At 31.0% G+C, this 21750-nt stretch overlaps 1 protein-coding gene across 3 annotated transcripts in view; it reads left to right on the forward strand.

The window, feature by feature from the left end:
• CD2AP (CD2 associated protein) overlaps positions 1–21750 on the forward strand; it is a 103611-nt gene that overhangs the window by 63947 nt on the left and 17914 nt on the right. The window contains exons 6-14 of one of the 3 annotated variants that reach the window (XM_081295228.1): positions 4187–4374; positions 6490–6565; positions 6969–7063; positions 8296–8400; positions 9143–9178; positions 9731–9767; positions 11419–11481; positions 17639–17801; positions 18376–18518. In XM_081295228.1, the coding sequence (XP_081151354.1) occupies positions 4187–4374; positions 6490–6565; positions 6969–7063; positions 8296–8400; positions 9143–9178; positions 9731–9767; positions 11419–11481; positions 17639–17801; positions 18376–18518 (906 nt within the window). The remainder of the gene's footprint in view (positions 1–4186; positions 4375–6489; positions 6566–6968; positions 7064–8295; positions 8401–9142; positions 9179–9730; positions 9768–11418; positions 11482–17638; positions 17802–18375; positions 18519–21750) is intronic. The other 2 variants (XM_081295230.1, XM_081295229.1) reach the window with 2 other exon arrangements.

The following is a 21750-nucleotide window of genomic DNA, read 5'->3' on the forward strand; positions in this document are numbered from 1 at the left end:
GCAGAGGTCTAATATCCATATGAATGCAGATCTTAACATAATCATATCATCTCAATGGCTTGCTGGGCATCATCGTCACCTTTCAACCAAAAATGCCATGCATCATACTACTTGGCTATGGCTCTTAGCAAATAAGCATTTTTTTTTTTTTTTTTTTTTTTTTGAGTCAGGGTCTCATTATGTTGTTCAGGCTGGCTTTGAACTTGAGATCCTTCTGTCTCTGCCTCCTGAGTAGCTGGGATGATATGTGTATGCCACTGTGCTCATCTCTTAATAGTCATCTTACACTTTAAGTTGTTATCCATTACCTTGTTATTGAACGTTATTAAACAGGAAAAGAAGTCAGAGAGGTGATGGAAGGGACTTTGGGATGCCAAATCATGGAATGATTTGTAGCCATTTAAAAAGACTTTAGCTTTTATTATTAAGTGAAATATGTAACTACTGGAGGGGGATTATTACTTGCTTGGCAGGAATTGAAAGAGTATTTCCCCACCCTTAAGAAGTCACAGATTGAGTTCTTCAAATAAGTAGGAAATTTTAAGCAAATTTGAAGTCGAGTGAAGAAAATGCATTGCATTTTCAGTGTCCTGGAAGACTTTCAATTCAGAGGGATAATAAAGTGTATAGTTGAATGTGGTATATGTTGATAGTGGAGAAATTATTGTGTCAGGCTTAAGAAGTCATTATAGAAAATGTTAATTCACAGAGAAGTATTAGAATGGAATGAAACATTCATTGTTTCTAAGATAGATTGGAGAAGAGTGATACTTGGATGGTAGGACCAGTTAAGAATGTTTTGGTAATTTAGGTAGAAATAGTATTTGCTTAAGGAGTTTTGCATTAAGGGAACTACATCAAAATTAGTAGGCTTAGTGGCAGGAGGAATGATAACATCTGATTTTTTTTCTATATAAAGTGTTAGATGTTAAGAATGAGGTGCAAAGTGGACAATTTTGAGGAAACTGAAAAGGTCCAAGCAGGAACCTAAATTCTTTGTGTCACTTATCCCTCTAGGTGTTACTGGGCAACTAAAAGGATACATGGCATAAAACATTTTTAAAGAGCTCCTGATAGATTGTTTTTAGGAGTTTTTAGTCCCGTATGGGTAGAGAATTTCTTTTCTTAGAGGAGGAGTAGCTTAAGTTTTGATTATTACACACTAGAGAACGAGAAAGTGATAGTGCTAGTATAACGTAAGATCTTGGAGAATGCTTATATATACTGGCTTTGCTAACCTGGTGGATAGAAATGTTGTGGTTTTCAGTCTTAGTCTGTAGGAGGTAAGGTTGTATATGATTTATTTTGGCATCTGTAAAACCCACATTAGCATTCATACTGAACTTGTGGTAAGCAGCTTTGCAAGGTTTGCTTATAGTATGTTGTGAGTTTTTGTAAAATTGCTGTTATAACCAGACACCTTTTTAAGGATCCTTTGTAAGGAATATGGATTGATTTTTAGTTCAGGTGAATACCCACTCACTCACCCCCACACTTTTTCTTAGCAAATGTACAGTCATCTTTAAAAAATCTTAGAATGATGTTGAACAATTACTTTAATGGTAAACATGGATTTCTTCCATTAAATGCTTTGTGGTTTTTGTTAGACTTTTATTCTTTTTTGTTTTTTTCAACAAGTGATTATATTTTGAGCTTACTTTAAGTCACTTTATAAGGAGATACAAACCATCAAATAACTTTTACAATAGAGATTCAGTGAAGAGGGAGGGAAAGAGGAAGAATTTTAGATTATATAGAAAGACAATGTTTTATGACTGACAGTGACATACATAAAATGCAGATATTTTCTGTCAGCTCTGCAATTCAGAGGCGATATGATGGAAAAAGCACTTAAATATTAAAAAATTAGATATACTGTAAAATATTACTATTTTGCCTCATGAGTCCCCTTGGCTTCCCTTTCTCCTCCTCCTTCCTTCTCTTTCCTTGTTTCTTCTATATTTTTTCTCTTGTGGTGGCTAAGAATCCCCCACTCCTTTTTATGTTTTCTCAGCTCTATCTGATCAGTAATCTCTTTTACTTGAATATTTCTCAATAATACATTATTTAAAAATACTAGCTACTGAATCAGAAATAAATTAACCATAATAGGAGTCTTAGGAAGTATCTCATTGTATAGGTGAAAACACTGGATGCATAAAGTGGAGGAGCTGAGTGTTAAATCAGGAGAATTTGGTTCTAGAATTCATATGCTTTACCACTAAAGTGGTGCCCTGTAACCACTGATTTAATAGTGAAATTTGATAATTTATCTATTAGTAGATTGGCTAACTTCACTTAGCATTATTTTCTCCAAAACTATCCATTTACCAGCAAATGCCATGATTTTATTCTCTTTTATTGCTGAGTAATATTCCATTGTGTATATATGACACATTTTTTTTTAATCCATCTACTGAGGTGAATCAAGGTTGGTTCCACAATTTAGCTATTGTGAATTGTGCTGCCATAAACACTGATGTGGCTGTGTCCCTATAGTATGCCGTTTTTAAGTCCTTTGGGTATAGACCGAGGAGAGGGATAGCTGGGTCAAATGGTGGTTGCATTCCCAGTTTTCCAAGGATTCTCCATATTGGTTTCTATATTGGCTGCACCAGTTTGCAGTCCCATCAGCAATGTATGAATGTGCCTTTTCCCCCCACATCTTGCCAACACTTATTGTTGTTTGTCTTCATAATAGTCACTATTCTGACTGGAGTGAAATGATATCTTAGAGTAGTTTTGATTTGCATTTCTCTAATTGCTAGAGATGATGAACATTTTTTCATATATTTGTTAATTGATTGTATATCCTCTTCTGAGAAGTGTTGGTTCAGGTCCTTGGCCCATTTATTGATTGGGTTATTTGTTTTTTTTGGTGCTTAGCTTTTTGAGTTCTTTATATACCCTACAGATTAGTGCTGTATCTGATGTGTGAGGGGTAAAAATTGAAAGGGAGGGGGCAAGGGGTTAGCAATGATAGTGGAATGTGATAGACATCATTATCCAAAGTACATGTATGAAGACATGAATTGATGTGAACATACTTTATATACAGAGATATGAAAAATTGTGCTCTATATGTGTAATAAGAATTGTAATGCATTCCACTGTCATGTATTTAAAAAATAAAATCAATTAAATATATAAAAAAAGAAAGAAAATATGTGCACACAATTTTCAGGGGCAGGGAGACAGTTTTTTCATGGACTCATTTGACCTATATGTAAGAACTCTTGTTACTGAGCAAACAAGTAAAATCTTTCTTAAACATATACTTTTAAGCTTTATTTAAAACTTTTTGTTTATTATAATTTTAAAGTTGGTGTTGGAATTTGCTTTAAAATAAGACTTAAGTTAATTCATCTGAGTTAAAATAACAGTTTTTGAATGAATTTCTGACTTTTCTATTCTTTTTTTTAACTTTTTAAAATAAACACTCTTTTTAAAAAATAAATACTCTTTTGACATTCCCATTTTTTATATTCAACAATCACCCTAACTTTAGCTCGATTTAGTCATGTTAACTTTTAAAAATGGTTATACTTTCCCATTTTAACGTTTCAGTCTTATGTTTTCTTTGGCCAAAACCTGTAAATTTGACATAATCTTGTTTCAATTTGTGTTTCTATAACAAAGTAGTTGAGACTAAAGCACTTTATATATTTAGAAAAAAAGTCACTTATTTAATACACAGTTCTGGAAGTACAAGAGACTAGGGAGGGGTCAGGCTACTCCTGCTGGACCAGCCTGAATCTCTTTATGGGAATGGTCATGACCCAATCACCTCTCAGTATGTTTTATCTCTTAAAAGTCCTACAATCTATCAACACTATTTACATTGGGAAACAAACTTTAATCATAGAAATCTTTGGTGGGGGGTAAAGAGGAAAACACATTAAAATCATAGCATTTGGTTGAGGTCCTTTTGTGGTATGATTTCCTGAATTTCTTAATTAGTATTTTACTAGTTAAATTTGCCTAAAATTGTTATTGTTTTATACAACAAAAAATCCATATAAATAATTCATACTCTTGGATATTTTAGTACTTATATCATTAATTTTATTGTGTGTTTTCTGCCATTTTTTAAAAATTAGGCAGAGGTATAGCATATAGACATTATGAAAAGGGATTTGAAGTTTCTCCTTATTGTAGGTGTCATTCTTTGAAAATATTTTTTCAGAAACTGTTTTGCCTGGGCCTACCTCACCCTTACCCTCTCCAGGGAATGGGAATGAAACTGCATCTGGATCAATTGCTCAGCCAAAGAAAATTCGAGGAATTGGATTTGGAGATATTTTTAAAGAAGGCTCCGTGAAACTTAGGACAAGAATATCCAGTAGTGAAACAGAAGAGAAAAAAACAGAAAAGGTGGTAATGATGTATTTATTTTAGATTAACTTCACTCATTCTCACATTAAGCTTTTTTTTAAATATAAAGAGCAGTTTGTAACTGTGCTATATTTTCCTTCTTTGAGATTGCTAATAATTTAGTTCTGAATGAGAAGTTCCTGAGAAACTTTTTTTCCAAATTTGTGTGGATTAATATTGTTTGAATCCTATAAAATTAGGATGCTATTTCATGGTTAATTTAACATTAACTTATTCTAAGTGGAAGTTTTAGGTTTTGTAGTTAGGTTTAGTGTAAATCCAAAGGTGAACATTTTTTTCTGTATCATTTTAATTTTATACACACCTAAAATGGGCTATTTTAAAATGAATTTAGAATGAGATATTAAATTAATCAGATACAATTTAATTTTACTTTGGATTGTTAATAATGGTTAAATTTAATGATCTGCCCTCTGAGTTTTATTTTTCATTGGCATCATACTGGCATTTTCAAAAGAAATAAATAAAGTAAGTGAACTATTTTGGGAGAAAAATTGCTGGTCTTTAGAGTATTTTTAACACATTTTTGTTCCTATTGTCAATATTTTTGAGAGTCAGAGTGAATACATCAGGTAAGAGGCATTTCCTCTGACTTTTAGGGGCATGTTTTCCCTGTAGTTCTCAATTGGATCTCTTTATCTAACATTTAAGAGTTTAAATATTTTAATATTTATTTGCTAATTTTAACTACATATCATTTATTAAATTGTACTTGGTTAGTGAAAAACAGTTCTGTAATTTTCTCCCAGGGTGATTTGTCGCAACCCTTTTTTTCACTCTGAATTTTTCCATGTAATAGTGAGTTGAGTTTAAGAAGACAACCTTCCCTCCCTCACTCCCTCCTTCCCTTCCTCCGTCCTTCCTTTCTTCCTTTCTATTTTAGAACTTTCACTTTCTACAATGTTATTGTGTGGCATTGATATTATGGAGTCTAATTGGTGAAATTTTCAGTTTTTAAAGTCATAATCTATTCTTTTTTTAATTTTCGAAAAATTGTAATCTACAGTCATACAACAGAATATTGGGGAAGCAATTCTTGTGTTATAAGGGACATTACACTAGATGATCTGGGGTCCCTTGCAATTCTACAAGCTTATGATTATATTGAATAACCATTTGATTAATGATTATATTGGTAATCTTTCAGTCACCATTAACAAGTTCCACTACTCAGTTGTTCATGAGAATAGTCTCTGAGTTACCACACTATTTGATAAATAGGGAGTACATTTGCTATGTTAGTAAGGGGACCCCAGATTGGAAGATATGGTGCTTAGAATTGGGAGAAATTAAAATGAGTGTTTTGGAAGATAAATAGAAAACAAAGAGTGACAGCTATGTGTGTTCAGATTTTTAACTAATGGAAACCCAAGGTCAAATGTACTGTTATTATTAGAGAGAATTCTTTGAAGGACTTTACTAGTTACAATGGAAAAATGTCTAAGTGGACTATCTAAGAGTTGTAACACTTACAAAATATTTTCAGATAGTAATAAATAAATTATAAAAAGTTTTATTTATTTTTTAAAGCTGCTTTGTTATTTTAAGGTTTAGTACTATTAAGAGCGGACTTTCTGGGGGCTGGGGTTGGGGCTCAGTGATAGTGTGCTCCCTCACAAATGGGAGGCGCTGGGTTCAATCCTCAGCACCACATAAAAATAAATAAATAAAATTAAGGTATTAAAAAAACTGTGCACTTTCTGGAGTCAAACTTTATAGATTCAGATCTGGGCTCTACTTCTAAATATCTGTTATTGTGGCAAGATTATTTAACTGCTTCTTAATGTAAAAAAAGGAGGAATAATATTTATATAGATAGAAGAATAAATTATGATATGCATAAATGCCTGTGTTCTCATTTTAGAACTCTGAGAATGTTTATCATCCTCAAGGAGTTTTAAAAATTAGCAGTTATGAGCTACCACTTGAGGAATGTTCAAGATCTCTATCTTTCATTGCTGAATTTTCAGTCTCATTATTAACCTGACTACAAAAACTACAGGGAAAGCTGGGTGATTGTAAATGGAAATTTTGTTCAGCAATAGTATCTTTATTCTAACTTAAGTTAGTTGATATCATCCTTTTCTGTTTTAGCCCTTAACCATACAGTCAATAGGATCCAAAACGAGTGTGGAGATAACAAAACCAGAAACTGAAGGTAAAATTAAAGGTAAGTTTTTTAATAAAACCTTCATAGTAGAAACATACTTAAATATATTGGACTTTTTGAAGGCATATGATGCATGCCACTACTTATCAAAGTATTAATTCCTACTAGATGTAAGCCCCATAAAGTTAAGGATTTGGGCATGCTGTGTTCATTGATGCATCCCCCTGCAGTTAGAATTGTGCCTGATATATAGCAGACATTTAGTAATTATTTGAAGAATGATTAGCAAAATTGTTTTTTTAACATACAGTATTGGCTATAGTTTTTAATTTTAAAATTTAAAGATGAATTATAAAGTTTATTATTAATAGCTTCTTATATATATTTCTTTTCACGAATAGAAGCATAATAAGAATTTTCTGTATCAATTTGCAGCAGCCACTATTTATATTTTTTATTTCAGCTAAAGAATACTGTAGAACATTATTTGCCTATGAAGGTACCAATGAAGACGAACTTTCTTTTAAAGAAGGGGAAATAATCCATTTGATAAGTAAGGTAAGGTGGTTTTCAGTGAGTCATTTAACTTATCCATAGGCATATATTGCTGAATTCTTATATTGCCCCTAGAATGTAAGCTCCAGAAGAGCCTTTGTCTTATTTGTTTCTGAGTCCTCAGAGCCTTACATATAATTAGCACTCAGAATGTTATTTTATTTGAGCCATCTTTTTTGTCTGTTAGATCACATTGCTTTTTTTTCTTTATTAATTTGAGCTTCCCAGATTTCTATACTTAATTCTTTTCCACTCCCCCGTCCGCACCACCATGTGTTGTTTGGAACTGTTGCAAAGAATGAATTGATTTTATAAGTTGGAAAAAATTCTGCAGAAAATAAAGGGAAAACCTTGTAGTATTTGATGTGGACAGAATCGTATCTTAAGTACTTAGAAAAAATGATAAATATTTCATTTTTACTATAACATTGCAGATAACTTTTGAAATTTCTCCCATTGGTGTAGTCTTAGTTATCAGATGACTTTGTATGTAATTTTTAAAATAAATTTTATTTTGTATTTTTAATGTATGTACCCTAGTGAAAAAAAATTTTTTAAAGAATTTTTATTTTTTTATACCTTTATTTTGTTTGTTTATTTTTCTGTGGTGCTGAGGATAGAACCCAGTGTCTCACACGTGCAAGGCAAATGCTCTACTGCTGAGCCACAACCCCAGCCCCAGTGAAGCAAATTTAATATATTCATGATCTCACATAGTTACCCTTGTGGTAAAGCAGCTAAAATCTATTCATTTAGCACAAATCCCACAAATGTATGTAATTTAATATCCATATAGTTTGAACTCATGGTACCTAATTTTTCATTCAAGCTTTTAAGATCTTGTTAATGTCTAAAGTTGCCAAACAAGTAATTTTTAGTATATTAAGTGTTACGGATAATATTAAGAAAGATAGTTTTGAAAGTCTTACTTTCCCTTTCTCTCTTTACTTTCTTCTCTTTCTTAATTCCTTTCCTTTTATCTCTTGCCTCTCTCCTAAGATCCTTTTAACTTTATAGATAGAATCTTAAAAGTTATTTTCAAAAATTAAACCCAGCTGTAACTCCTGCTAAATGTAACATGTGAGGTATACTCTGTTTTAGGAAGACCTTATGATTTGTTTAAGTTGGCTTTTTCTTGTAATGATATTGGAATTTATTATTTTCTTTTTGTTGAAAACCTTTTCCTTATGTAAAGATAACCTATTATTTTAATTATTTTTTGCTATGCTTTTCAGGAGACTGGAGAAGCTGGGTGGTGGAAGGGTGAACTTAATGGTAAAGAAGGAGTATTTCCAGACAATTTTGCTGTTCAGATAAGTGAACTGGATAAGGACTTTCCAGTAAGCTTTTGTTTTTCAGTGATGATACTACTTTAACATTTTGCCAATATTTTTTTCAAAACAGGGTTTTTTGCCTTATTATTGAATAACTTTCATGAAACAGTCCTGAAATATGTATTGAATTACAGTAAAATAATATTATAATGTTTCAGTTCTATGCTTTATTCCAACCTCTCCCAGCCCTCACTGACATGTCTACTGAAATGTAATCTTAAGACTTCTTTTTAATTTTTTTTTGTACCAGGGACTGAACCCATGGGTACTTAACTACTGAGCCACATCCCCAGCTCTTTTTGGTTTTTATTTTGAGATAAGGTTTTACTTAGTTTCTTAGAGCCTTGTTAAATTGCTGAGGCTGGCTTTGAACTTCCAATCTTCTTGCCTAAGCCTTTGAGCCACTGGGATCACAGGCATGTTCCACCATGCCCCGCTTAGATCTGTTTACTTCGTATTTTAAAAATTAAAAAAAGCTTGGGTGTATTATTTGGATTAATTAGTACTCTCCTGGAAGAAACTTTTTTAAAAAAATTTGAGCCAGTGTTCTTGGTGTTTTGCCCTGGAACTCAAAATCCTCCTGACTCAGCCTCTCAATTGGCTGAGATTATATACTTGTGCCATAACACCTGGCTGAAGGAAACTATTTACACTGAATGTTTTTGAGAAGCTTAATGTTACTTAAAAGTACAGTAAAGCACAGTTTTTGCCTCCTTACAAGACCTAATGTTTCTCTGTCAATTCTCAGAATAAAGTAAGGCTGAGCCATGCATCAATGACTAAGGTAAAACTAAGTTCATATTTAGAAATGTGTCTCAATTTTTTTAAGGTATTTAGTCGTAAAAATGAACGAATGCTTGTAAAAGAAAAAGAGGCCATTGTCTTTAACTTTCCCTTTAAGTTCAGAAGAATAAAGAGTGAAAGCTAGATCTATTTATAATTGATCTTATTAATTTTTTTCAACAAGATCTCTCTTCCTCTTGTCCTGCTACACTGCCTTACTGCCTTGAACTGAGAAATATAGGTAAAATGGTATTTAGCAATCTTAAAGGTAGTGGAGATAAGAGGGAACACTTTGCTTATTAAGATTTTGGGGTTTATTGAATACATTGATAGTTTTTGAAATATTTAACTGGATTTTGATCAAGGAGGTTATTTGTTCTAATGGAATAAATGTTTTTCAGTGATGTTTTGTTAGGAGTTTAGCATTTTATCATTTTTGGCAACAATGAGATGAGAGATATTTGTATAATTTAGATTATTAATGATCAGTATTTATTTTAACTATAAATATTTAATAAGTAGCTAACCACTTTTGCCATTATTATTTTAACAGAAACCAAAGAAACCACCACCTCCTGCTAAGGGTCCAGGTATGTAAGAAACATAATGTTTAGTTTTCTGTTTTAAGTTCTAAAATGGTAAGATTGTGCTTAATGTAAACCACTAATTTTATTAGTCAAATCAAGAATAATATATATAAGTTTTTCCATAACTATATAAAAATTTAATGTTCCCATGCATTATTATTATTTTAAAAAGTAAAAATGGTATAAAATAGGTATATCTGGAAGATAATTTAGCTATTTAGTTATATGAAATACCTAATTAATAAAATTGATGGGATTTAAACCTATTTTAGAGAACTGTGTATTGACTTGGCCAATTATTTATTCTACCTATTTATTTAGGTATTGGGGATTGAACCTAGGGGTTTATAATCAGTCAGCCCCTTTCTAACCCTTACCTTTTTATTTATTTTTGAATTACAAAATTCTTTGTACAACATATTTTTTAATATAATAATGATTCTGAAAATGAAAAAATGAAGTCATATGTATATAATTATATTCATAAGTATGTGAAATCAAAAGCCATACAATTATAAACATTAATGGGGCAAATCCAAGTAGAAATGAAGACATTCCCATACTTCAACCAATCTTTTAGTCGTTTTCTTTTGCATTTGCTCTGTAACCACATTCCGTGTATCTGATTTGATCTCTGAATTTCATTTTATGTTTTATGGCTTTGTCCATGAAATAATATCATGGCTATTGATCTAGGGGGTTGAATGTTTAATTTTAGTACTTATGGAGCATGGAGAAACTTTTTACTCCACAATTCCAAATAGAACCTTCTGCCTTTTTAAGTAAAACCCGTTACTATATGAAAAAAAATTAATATTTATGTGCTCTTATTTCAAAGATGATGCTAAGAGTAAAGCAAGGTAGATGAAGTTTTTGAATTAAACCCGTTACTATATGAAAAAAAATAATATTTATGTGCTCTTATTTCAAAGATGATGCTAAGAGTAAAGCAAGGTAGATGAAGTTTTTGAATTTTTTAAACAGTTGAATAAATATGATACACTAAAAGTGTCAAGTAAAAGTCTGATTAGAGTTTATTTCCATGAGTTCTATTCCTAGATATCTGATTTAATGCAAGTGTAGTAAAACTTGTATTTCCTTGAAAGATATGCTGTTTTTATAAACATGCAAGCCCTTCCCTCTTTTGTTTTAGCTTTATATTTGCTGATCTAATTCTAGAAAATGCATAAATTTAAAGTAATTTTTATGGAAGTTTGTGTTGGAGGCTTACTTGAAAGCTGAACAATTCAATGTGGTAGTGACTTGCCACATGGTGCTTTTAAAATTAATTAAATAAGATAAAAAATTTAGTTTTTTATTCACAAAAGCAGCATTTCATGTACTCATTAGTCAAATATAAAACAACACAAAGTAAAACATTTTTACTAGCACAGAACATTCTACTGGACTAGGTGTAGCAGAGGTTATGAACTCTGATTTGACAAAGAAGGAAATAAAACCAGAGTTTAGGATAATGTTGGCAGGTTCAGGATTAGAAATTGAGCAAGATGATTCTTTGTTCTTTTTGTTAAATCATGCATGGTGTTATCTATTTTTATTTTAAAATAACTACTATTTAGTTAAATATCTCTATGCTATAAAATTATTTTTAAATAAGCATTCATTTTGTCCCTCCACTACCACTGTCCACCAGCTCCAAAGCCTGATCTCTTAGCTACAGAGAAGAAGTTTTTTCCTGTGAAGCCCGAAGAAAAAGGTGAGACTGATTTTTCTACTTTCAAAACAAAAACATCTTTTTTTTCATTTCATTTTATACAAATATTGATCTCCACAGTGGATCATTTATACTGACTTTTAACATGTGTTCATATTTACTTTGCCATGTTTAGAGTTTTCTGGGAGGCAGAAATTTATCAAGACTCACAGGAAATAAAACTTTCATTCATAAATTAATCCTTTAAAAAATTAAACCATGTCTTCAGGAGGATATAGTATTTAAACATAGTTTTTTTTTTCAATAATATTTAAGACAGCTAAAGATTAAAAACTGACATAGTATTTATAGTATTTCAGTTAAAATTTTAAAAATTCCTTAAAAGGTGTAAAGAAAGTTTCTTCTAAAATATGGAAATAATCCTCCGGATCCACTGGGATTACAGGCACATGCCACCGGCTCATAGATTTCTAATGTTTTTTAAAGTCACTCCCCCCCCACCCTAAACATTATCAAGTGACTAAGTAATAACATTCCTATAACTCTACTAATAATGTGAATATATGACAAGAAATAAAGACATATTCATCTTCAGACATAAGTTAAAATTTAAAAGAAAATTATTTTAAAATATGGAATATGCTATAAAAAATTTTGCCTTTTTTTTAAATACCAGGGATTAAACCCAGGGGTGCTTAACCACTGAGCCACATCACCAGCTGTTTTTTTTTTTTTTTTTTTTTTTGAGACAGGGTTTTGCTAAGTTACTTAGGACTTCACTGGGTTGCTAAGGCTGTCTTGGAACTTTCGATTCTCTTGCCATGGCCTCCTAAATTGCTGGGATTACAGGCATGTGCCACTGTGCCTAGCTAACCATATATTCTTAAAATAATTAGTCTGTATTACATAGGGATTGGAAATGAAGGTTATTTTTTTTTAAGTTTGTCATGTGTTCTGGAAACCTTGGTATAATTAAGCATACTTTATTGTGAAATTAAAATCAAGATCAACATGTGAGAGGAAATATTATAGCTTTGAGTGCCTGCAAAAGAGAATCAGAAAGATCCCAAATAAGCAATCTAATGGTGTATCTCAAGGCCCTTGAAAAAGAATAAACCAATTTCAAAACCAGTAAAAGGAAGGAAATTAGATCAGCACCTAAATAAATGAAATTTAGAATGAAAAGTAATACAAAATATCGATCAAACAAAGAGTTGGTTTTTTGAAAAGATCAATAGATTGATAAGCCCTCAGCCAAAAGAAAAAGAAAGAAAACCCAAATTAACAAAATGAAAGATGAAAAAAGAGAAATTTCCACAGACTTTGCAGAAATCCAGCGGATTATTGGGGCTCTTTTGAAAAGTTATACTCCAATAAGTTGGAAAATCTAGAAGAAATGGCTATATTTCTAGACAAATATGACTGGCTAAAACTGAATCAAAAGGACATGGAAAGTTAAAATCCCATAACTAGCAATGCAATAGAAGTAGTAATAAAAAACCTTCCAACAAAGAAAAGCCCAGGACTAGAATGATTCTCAGCTGAATTCTACCAAACTTTTAAAGAGGAACTAATGCCAATATTCCTCAGATATTTCCATGAAATAGAAAGGGATGGAACAGTTCCAAATGTGCTCTGTGAAGCCAGTATCACACTTAGGTGTAAAATAGTTAATAAAATATTAGCAAATCATATTAAACAATATGTTAAGAAGATTGTACACCACGACCAAGTTGGTTTTATTTCAGAGATGCAAGAATGGTTTAATATATGTAAATCAATGAATGAAATTTATCACGAAAATAGAATTAAAGACAGAAATCACTTAGTCATCTCAATAGATGCAGAGAAGGCCTTTGACAAAATTCAGCACCCATTCATGATAAAAAATACTGAAGAAACTAGGGATAGGAGGAACCTACTTCAACATCATAAAGGCTATATATGAAAACCCAAAGTCAACCTCATGGTAAGTGGGGAAAAACTGAAAGCATTTTCTTTAAAATCTGCTACTAGGATGTTCATGTTCACCACTCCTATTTAATAATAGTATGAGAAATTGTAGCCAGAGCAATTAGGCAAGAGAAAGAAGTAAAAGGGATAAAAATAGGAAAGGAAGAGGTCAAATTATCACTGTTTGTAAATAATATGATCATATACCTAAAGAATTCCACCAAAATACTAATAGAGCTAATAAATTTGGCAAAGTAGCAGGTATAAAATCAATATACAAAAATTAATAGCTTTCCTATATACCAACAATATATCCTGTTGAGAAAAAAATCAGGAAAATGATTTCATTCACAATAGCTTTAAAAAAAAAAACAAAAACAAGGTACTTAGGAATTAATCTAACCAATGAGGTGAAAGACCTTTATAATGAAAACTATAAAACATTGAAGAAAGAAATTGAAGAAAAATTGAGAAGATGGAAACACCTTTCATGTTCCTGGATAAGCAGAATTAATATTGTTAAAATGACCATATTACCAGAAGCAATACATGGATTCAATGCAATCCCCATCAAAATACCAATGATATTCTTCACAGAACTAGAAAAAGTGGTCCTAAAATTCATTTGGAAGAATAAAAGATCCAAAATAGCCAAAGAAATAAACCAAAAAAGCAATGCTCGAGGCGTTACAGTGTGTGACTTTGAATTATAAACACAGAGCAATACTACCAAAAAACTCCGTGGTACTGGCATAAAAGCAAACACATACACCAGTAGTAGAGAATAGAAGACACAGAGACAAACCCACATATCAATAGTCATCTCATCTTCAACAAAGGTGCCAAAACATAAACGTATATTGTCAAAAAAGGCAGCCTTTTTAACAAATGGTGCTAGAAAAGCTGATTATCCTTCTGTAAAAGAATTAAGCTAGACCCTTAATTCTCACTCTGCATAGAAAGCAATTCAAATGGATCTAATATCCATGAATTAGAAAAGAAACTAGGAGAAAATGTAGGGTCAACATTTCAGCATATAGGCATAGGCAATGACTTTCTCAGTAGGACCTCTAAAGCTTAGTAAATAATGCAAAGTGTTAATAAATGGAAACACTTTTATATTGTTGTTGTTGAATAAAAACTCCATGTGTATATATCACATTTTCTTTATTCATTTATTCATTAATGGACACCTAGCCTGGTTCCATAGTTTGGCTAATGTGAACTGTGCTGCACAAGGGTATGCATGTATCACTATAGCAAGATGACTTTAATTTTTTAGGAATGGTATAGCTGGGTCATATGGTAATTCCATGCCTAACCTTTTGAGAAACCTTCAGTATAAAAGTGTTTCCATTCACTGTTCTAGGCATGGAAACTCTGCATCTTTTCACATACCTTGCCCTGTAACATTATCTCATCTATCTGGCTGTTTCTGAATTGTACCCTTTATAATAAATTGGTAAATATGAAATAAAGTGCCTTCCAGAGTTAGGTGAGCCATTCTAGCAAATATCAAACTTGAGGAGGAGGTCATAGGAACCTCTAATTTATATCCATTTAGTTGGGAGCATGAAAGGGTTGGACTTGCAGTTGGCATCTGAAATGGAGGTAGTGCTAGAGGACTGAGTCCTTGGTTTGTGGGATCTGTTCCAGGTGGGATTTTAGGATGCTAGCTGGTATTGGTTGGTTTGGGAATAAATTCTACATATTTGATGTCAGAGCATTATTAACAGAAATAGTTTGTACTTTATACAATCTGACAACTAAAGCACATTCAACAAATAAAAATTAACTTGGACTTTATCAAAATTAAAAGTTTTGTGCATCAAAGGCCATTATTAAAATTGGAAAGACAACCTCTAGAATGAAAAAGTATTTGCAAATCATATCTGACAAAGATTTATATGTGGAATATATAAAGAAATATTACAATTCAACAACAGAAAAACATTGAAAGTGAGAAAAACACTGAAATAATTATTTTCCTAAAGGAGATATAAAAATAGCCGAAAAGCACATGGCCAAGATATTTAACATCTTCAGGGAAATGTAAATCAAACCACAATGAACGAGCTGCCACTTTATGCCCACTAGGATGACTATAATTAAAAAAAAAAAAAGGAAAATAATGTGTTGGCAAGGACATGGAGTAATGAGTATACATTGCTGATGCTAATATAAAATGTTTTTGTGGTTGTGAGCAAAGTTTGATAATTCTTCAAAAAGTTAAGTGTAGGATTACTATATGACCCGACAAAAGAATTGAAAATAGGTATACTTATACTTGTACCTGAATGTTAATAGAAACAATCAAAATGTCCTTCAAGGTATATCAGATTGTGTTATATACATATAATGGACTATTATTCATTCACAAAAAGGAATGAAATACTGATAAATGCTTCAATAAGGATGAACCTCGAAAATATTATGTTAAATTTGAACAAAAGGTTATATGTTGTATGATTTCACAAGTCAGAAATAATTCAGAATTGCTAAATTCATAGAGTTTGAAGGCAAATAACTGATTGTTAGGAATTAAATGGAGGGGTGAATGGTGAGTAATAGATTAACAGAAACTGTTCTTTTGGAGTAATAGAAGTGTTTTAAAACTCTGTAAATTTGCATATCATTGTAAATATATGAAATGGTACTGAATTGTTCATTTTAAAATTATTGATTTTTTTGTTATGTTAATGTCCTCAACAACAACAAAAATAACATAAGTACTCAAGTACATTGCCATTGTATTATTAGTAATATAGTCTTGGACATACCAGGAATAATTAATCTTTTTCTTTGTTTTGATTTCTATGAATATTAAGTGTGGTTGTTTTTTGGGGGGGGTTGTTTTGGAATTATACACAAAACTATTTTCAAGTTATTTGTAAATCTGTTAAAATTAGTGAACTCTGTTTAGCCTTTGACATTTTTTCTTTGATATTTTTTCTTTATCCCTTCACCCTTTCCTCTCTCCCCCACCATTAGGATCCTGTGCTTGCCAGAAAACCCTCCCTCATTGAGCTATACCCCATCCCTTTCCTGGTTATTTTTTATAAAATGTTTTTCTTATATTTTCTAAAATATCAAGGAAAGCTCTATTTGATTAGGGTCAGAATTAGGTATAATTTTTTATGCATTGTTATGTCTGGAGGTCATATAAAAATAGATATTTGTACTAAATGATAATCACTTTCAACGGACTCATATTTTTCACAAGAGCCAAGGGAGTTATTAAGTAAATGGGAAGACTGAGGCAATAGTATTTTGTATTTTTTTGTTGTGAGGTGAAACTTATAATTTTAAAGGAGGAGTTTTTACCATGCCCTGTGGTGTTTCTTCAGGTTTCATGATCACCAATTTCTAACTGATAGGAAATTTCATAAAATTGTTTGTGGTCCTCTGATAGTCTTTTCAAAGACCAAATAAACTTCAAAGAAGAGGTAGAATCATTCAGTTTTGCACTAAATAGTTTCTTATTTTTGGAAATGTACCTTATGATACGTTCTAACTGTTGTATCATGAATCTGAATTATATGTGAACATATGTGAGTTTTTAATACTTATTCTTAGTACCTGAAAAAGTATATGTAGCACCAAAGAGTGTTCAATGCATTTTTGGTGATAAAATTTTTATTAACAAGGCATGAAATTATTCTTAATATTCTTTATTCAGCATATTCTTATTTGTCAGATGGAATTATTACATGAAACAGGGCTAATAAAATTCCTAGTACAAGCCTGTATTCCTTCATGTGGCTAATTGGCCTAGTATCACTTTTTCTTAGCATTTGATCTTTTTTTTCTTTGCCATCATTATGATTTTTTAATCAGAATTTTATATGTACTACAGTTCTTTTTTATTTTTAGTTCCTTATACTTCCATTTCAGAAAATAATCCGGCTCAAGTCTAGATAATTTTCTGCTTGTAGTTAAATTATATGTGGTATATTTGAGAAAGAATATCACCCCCTAAAAGCAGAGGATTCTGGGAACATAATTAAAAGCAGGCATTATTTGTTAATCAGAAGGTTATTAATGATTTCTGTCCCAACTAAAGGAAACTTTTTTAGTTACATGATGCTTAATAAAGTGTAACTTTAAAACAAATGAAATAATGCACTTATATATGGTTATAGACAATGAGTTCATGCCTATGGCTGCCTTACAGTAGTTGAAATAAATAGAGAAACCTAAATAGTTTTGATTGTTAATAACTTGTTAAATATTTTTAAATCTTCAGATGAAAAAACACTGGAACAGAAACCTTCTAAACCAGCTGCTCCACAGGTCCCACCCAAGAAGCCTACTCCACCCACCAAAGCCAATAATTTATTAAGATCTCCTGGAACAGTTTACCCAAAGCGACCTGAAAAACCAGTTCCCCCACCACCTCCTATAGCCAAGTAAGTTTTACCTAATTTTAAATTACTTATTGATTTACCTGCCTTTGACCTAACTGAACTCTATTGCCTTTTTAAATCTCAAAGTAATTTTTAAAGTATTGTTTATACTTCCTCAAAAGACTATAATAGTGTTCTTAATTGTTATACTCACAGTAGGTGAATACACTCAAACTATATTTACATTTCTTATTTTATTGTGAATATTACTGTAGTAGAGGTTTACTTTTATGGAAATAGTGTTATAGAATAGAAAGCAATTTGTCTTATGTTTATACAGTCTTTAATGTCACCAAATCCTTTTTTTTTTTTTTTTTTTGTTACTGGAGATTTAACACAGGGGTGCTTAACCACTGAGCCACATCCTTAACTTGTTTTTGTATTTTATTTAGAGACAGAGTCTTGCTGAGTTGCTTAAGGCCTCACTAAGTTGCTAAGGCTGGCTTTGAATTCACAGTCCTTCTGCCTCAGCCTTACAAGTCACTGGGATTATAGGTGCCCAGCACCAAATCATAGTTTTTTTAAAAAGCTGTTTTTCAGTTCAAGTGATTTTGTATGTTCGTTTTTCTCATTTCAGGATCAATGGAGAAGTTTCTACCATTTCATCAAAATTTGAAACTGAGCCAGTATCCAAACCAAAGCCCGAATCTGAACAGTTGCCACCTAGACCAAAATCAGTGGACCTTGATTCATTTATAGCAAGAAGTTCTAAAGAAACAGGTAAGTCATCATGGAAGTAGGTAGTACATTAAAAGAAGTAATCAAAGGAATCTCAGTTTTTAGGAACTAAGCAGTGTATATGCAATTTTTGTGTAGATAGTTATAGTGGAAATTCATTGAAATTTTCTTAAATGTATTAACCGAAGTATAAAAATAAAGAAGATAAATGGGCAAATCTTCATGGTTCTTATTGATCAGGAGTTTCCTACTGATGATAATACAGAATTAATAAGTTTTTATAGTGTTCAAAAGACTGAAATCCATATTAAAAGCTCATTCATCTTTTATTTCTTTCCTTTATAATAGAATGACCATATTACCTAAATCAGGCACCTATAAATGCAGTTTAGTTTTAATAGTTAAAAAATAAGATGACACAGGCTCTCAGTGCCGAACTAGCTTATATTTAATAAGACTTTTTAGATATTTCCTCTTAATCCGGAGATACTTTTTTTTTCCAATATAGGAAGTCATGTCACTTTTTTTGCTAAATATTATTTTATAAGCTTTAGGACTGACTAAAAAACATGTTCCTCGTTTTTTATACTGTATTAATTGAAAAATTAAAAACTTGAAACAGGCGTCTTGATAAAGGTGTCTCTATTAAAAACTTTATATAATGATTATAATCATTTGTGGTAATAGTTATTTTGTACAGTGCTTGCAAAATTAGTTTTTAGTTTTTTATATTTTTCAAAACACTTTTTTTCATGTTTTTATTTTATCTTTACAACGTAAACTCTAGGAAACAGATGCTATTTTTCTCTGTTTAACATTTAAACAGTAAGCTATAGACATCAACTACGTACAATTACATAAATCAAAAGAGAACTCTTTAAATTCCTTTTCTATAAAGTGCTCTGTAATATTCTTTTTTACAAAATCTTAATGTCTTAATGTATTTGTTTTTGTTCCCGTGTTAACATTTTATGAACTTCAAGTTCAGTTACGTTTAGCTTTTTTTTTCCACTATATTTTATTTACATTTCAAACTTTTTTCCAGGTGATCTTATTTTTCTTCTGTATTTTCAGTTTGCCAATGCAAAGCCTCTGTCTTAAGTGTTACCTCCTTTCAGTCTTTTGAATACTTTATAATCCATTTATTTGGATATTAACTGTCCTTTATGATGCTGTATTCATTACTCATTTCTGGGAATTGAGGTGTTGATTATAGGTTTGAGAAAGTCTTGAAATATACTTAGTATTTCTTATCTGGTAAAAATTAACTTATTTACTATTTTAATAAAAATGAAAAAAGTATTTTTTAAAAATCTTTTATCTTTTTATTATGGAGCTTAGTAGTTAAAAATGGATTCTTGTGAGCTCATATTTTTCCATTTGATTTAAAATATAGCCAGAAAAGTGTTTTCTAAAAATAATCCTTAAAGAAAAAAAAAGGTTGTTTACACAATTTTAACTTTCAAAATAAGTTAAAAAAACTATTAGTATTATCTTTGAATTTTCATAATTTTCTACATTCTTGATCAGAAAATACTTAAATTTTGGTGGAGTCTTTTGGGGATTAAAGTAATAACATTTAGAATCTGTATTTTTTTTTTTTTTTGTTATTTGTATCAACTTTTGCTTTATTTAGTTAATTTCAAAGTAGTGAAAAAATCTTTTAAAATTTAGATAAAACTAATTTTCACATTTTCCAAGACTTTTTGTAAATATATTCAACAACAAATATACTTTGTTTTTTTGCATTTCTGTTGGAAATAATATATATAAAATTATTTCAAACTGTTGGTGATTGGAAAGTTTTAGTTTTTAACTTTGTTTTTGTTCCATTTTTTGCCTCATTGACATAGTGGTTATTTATTCTTTATGTAAAGAAAGAGGCTTTGTGGAATAGAGTTTGAATATTTCTAATTTCTGTTTTTTATTTTTTTTAATAAATAAGGAAATAATGTAAAGATGCTAAGACTTACACAAATCAGAAAATTAGCAGCTAATTTCCAAGCAGCTGTCTTTTATTTTGCTCACAAAACTAATTTTGGCATAAAACACTGTTATCCTGCAAAGTTTAGAAAATATAAATTTGGGGAATTTGAGTTTATATTAAGTAGCAAATGTTACTAAGCAATTGCTTTATTCCCAGAAAATATTTTTAGATACTGGTAGTATGCTAAGATAAAAGAGTTGCTGGTTGGTCATGGTGCTGAAGGCCTGTAATACCAGTGGCTTTGGAATCTGAGGCAGGGCTATCACTGAGTTCAGAGTTGGCCTCAGCAATTTAGCAAGGCCCTAAGCAACTCAACTCAGTGAAATCTTGTCTCTAAATAAATATATACATAAAAGGGCTGTGATGTGGCTCAGTGGTTTTGGGCCTCTGGGTTTGATATCTCATACAAAAAAAAAAAAAAGACATAGTTGTAGGTAGCAAACAGCTTATGTCCTAAACATTTATTCTTTCCTTGTATACTATTTTCCCCCATTAGAATGTCATATATTCCTAGTATAGGTTAAGTATCTCTTATCCAGAATGTTTGGAACAAGAAATGCCTTAAGAGTTTATTTATTTATTTTGACATGGCGGGGGGATGGTGGGCGAGTGGGATATTTACATATATATAATCCCTTATCCAAAATGTCTGGAACTAGAAATATTTTGAATTTCATTTTGGAGGGGTGTATTTAGAATATTTACATGTATATAATGAGATAGATATCTTGGGGATGGGAACCAAAGCAAATTATAAGATTCTTTTATGTTTCAAATATTTGGTATACATGTAGCTTTGAAGTAATTTTGTACAGTATTATCAATAAATCCGTGTTTTGGCTGTGACCCATTACATGAAGTCTGCAGAAATTTCTACTTGTGAGTGGCATTATGTTGATGCTCATTAAAAAGTTGATTTTCTTTTTTTTTTTAGCGTATTTGATTTTGGGGTTTTGGATTAGGAATATTATATCTGTGCTTGAAATATAAAAGTATTGTTCTAACTCTTCTGTGAGTTATTAACACTTCTTAAAAAAATTGTTTTAGTTCAAGTACAGCTTTAAATTTGGCATTAGGTTTATGTAAATTTCATATTTTCTACTTAGTTTGAAGATATACCTTTTAAGAATAATGCATAAAACTAATTCATAAGTTACAGAAAATGTAAAACATGAAACCAGCTTATTGACATTTTCAGTTAAAGTAATAATTTGAGGTAAAAGATATAGTAGAAATGATATAGTATAAAGTATACTGACTTTGCTATTTTAAAAAAGTGGGTTTTAT

This window comes from Spermophilus citellus, assembly GCF_964194105.1.
Source record: "Spermophilus citellus genome assembly, chromosome: 5".
Taxonomy (NCBI): Eukaryota; Metazoa; Chordata; class Mammalia; order Rodentia; family Sciuridae; genus Spermophilus; species Spermophilus citellus.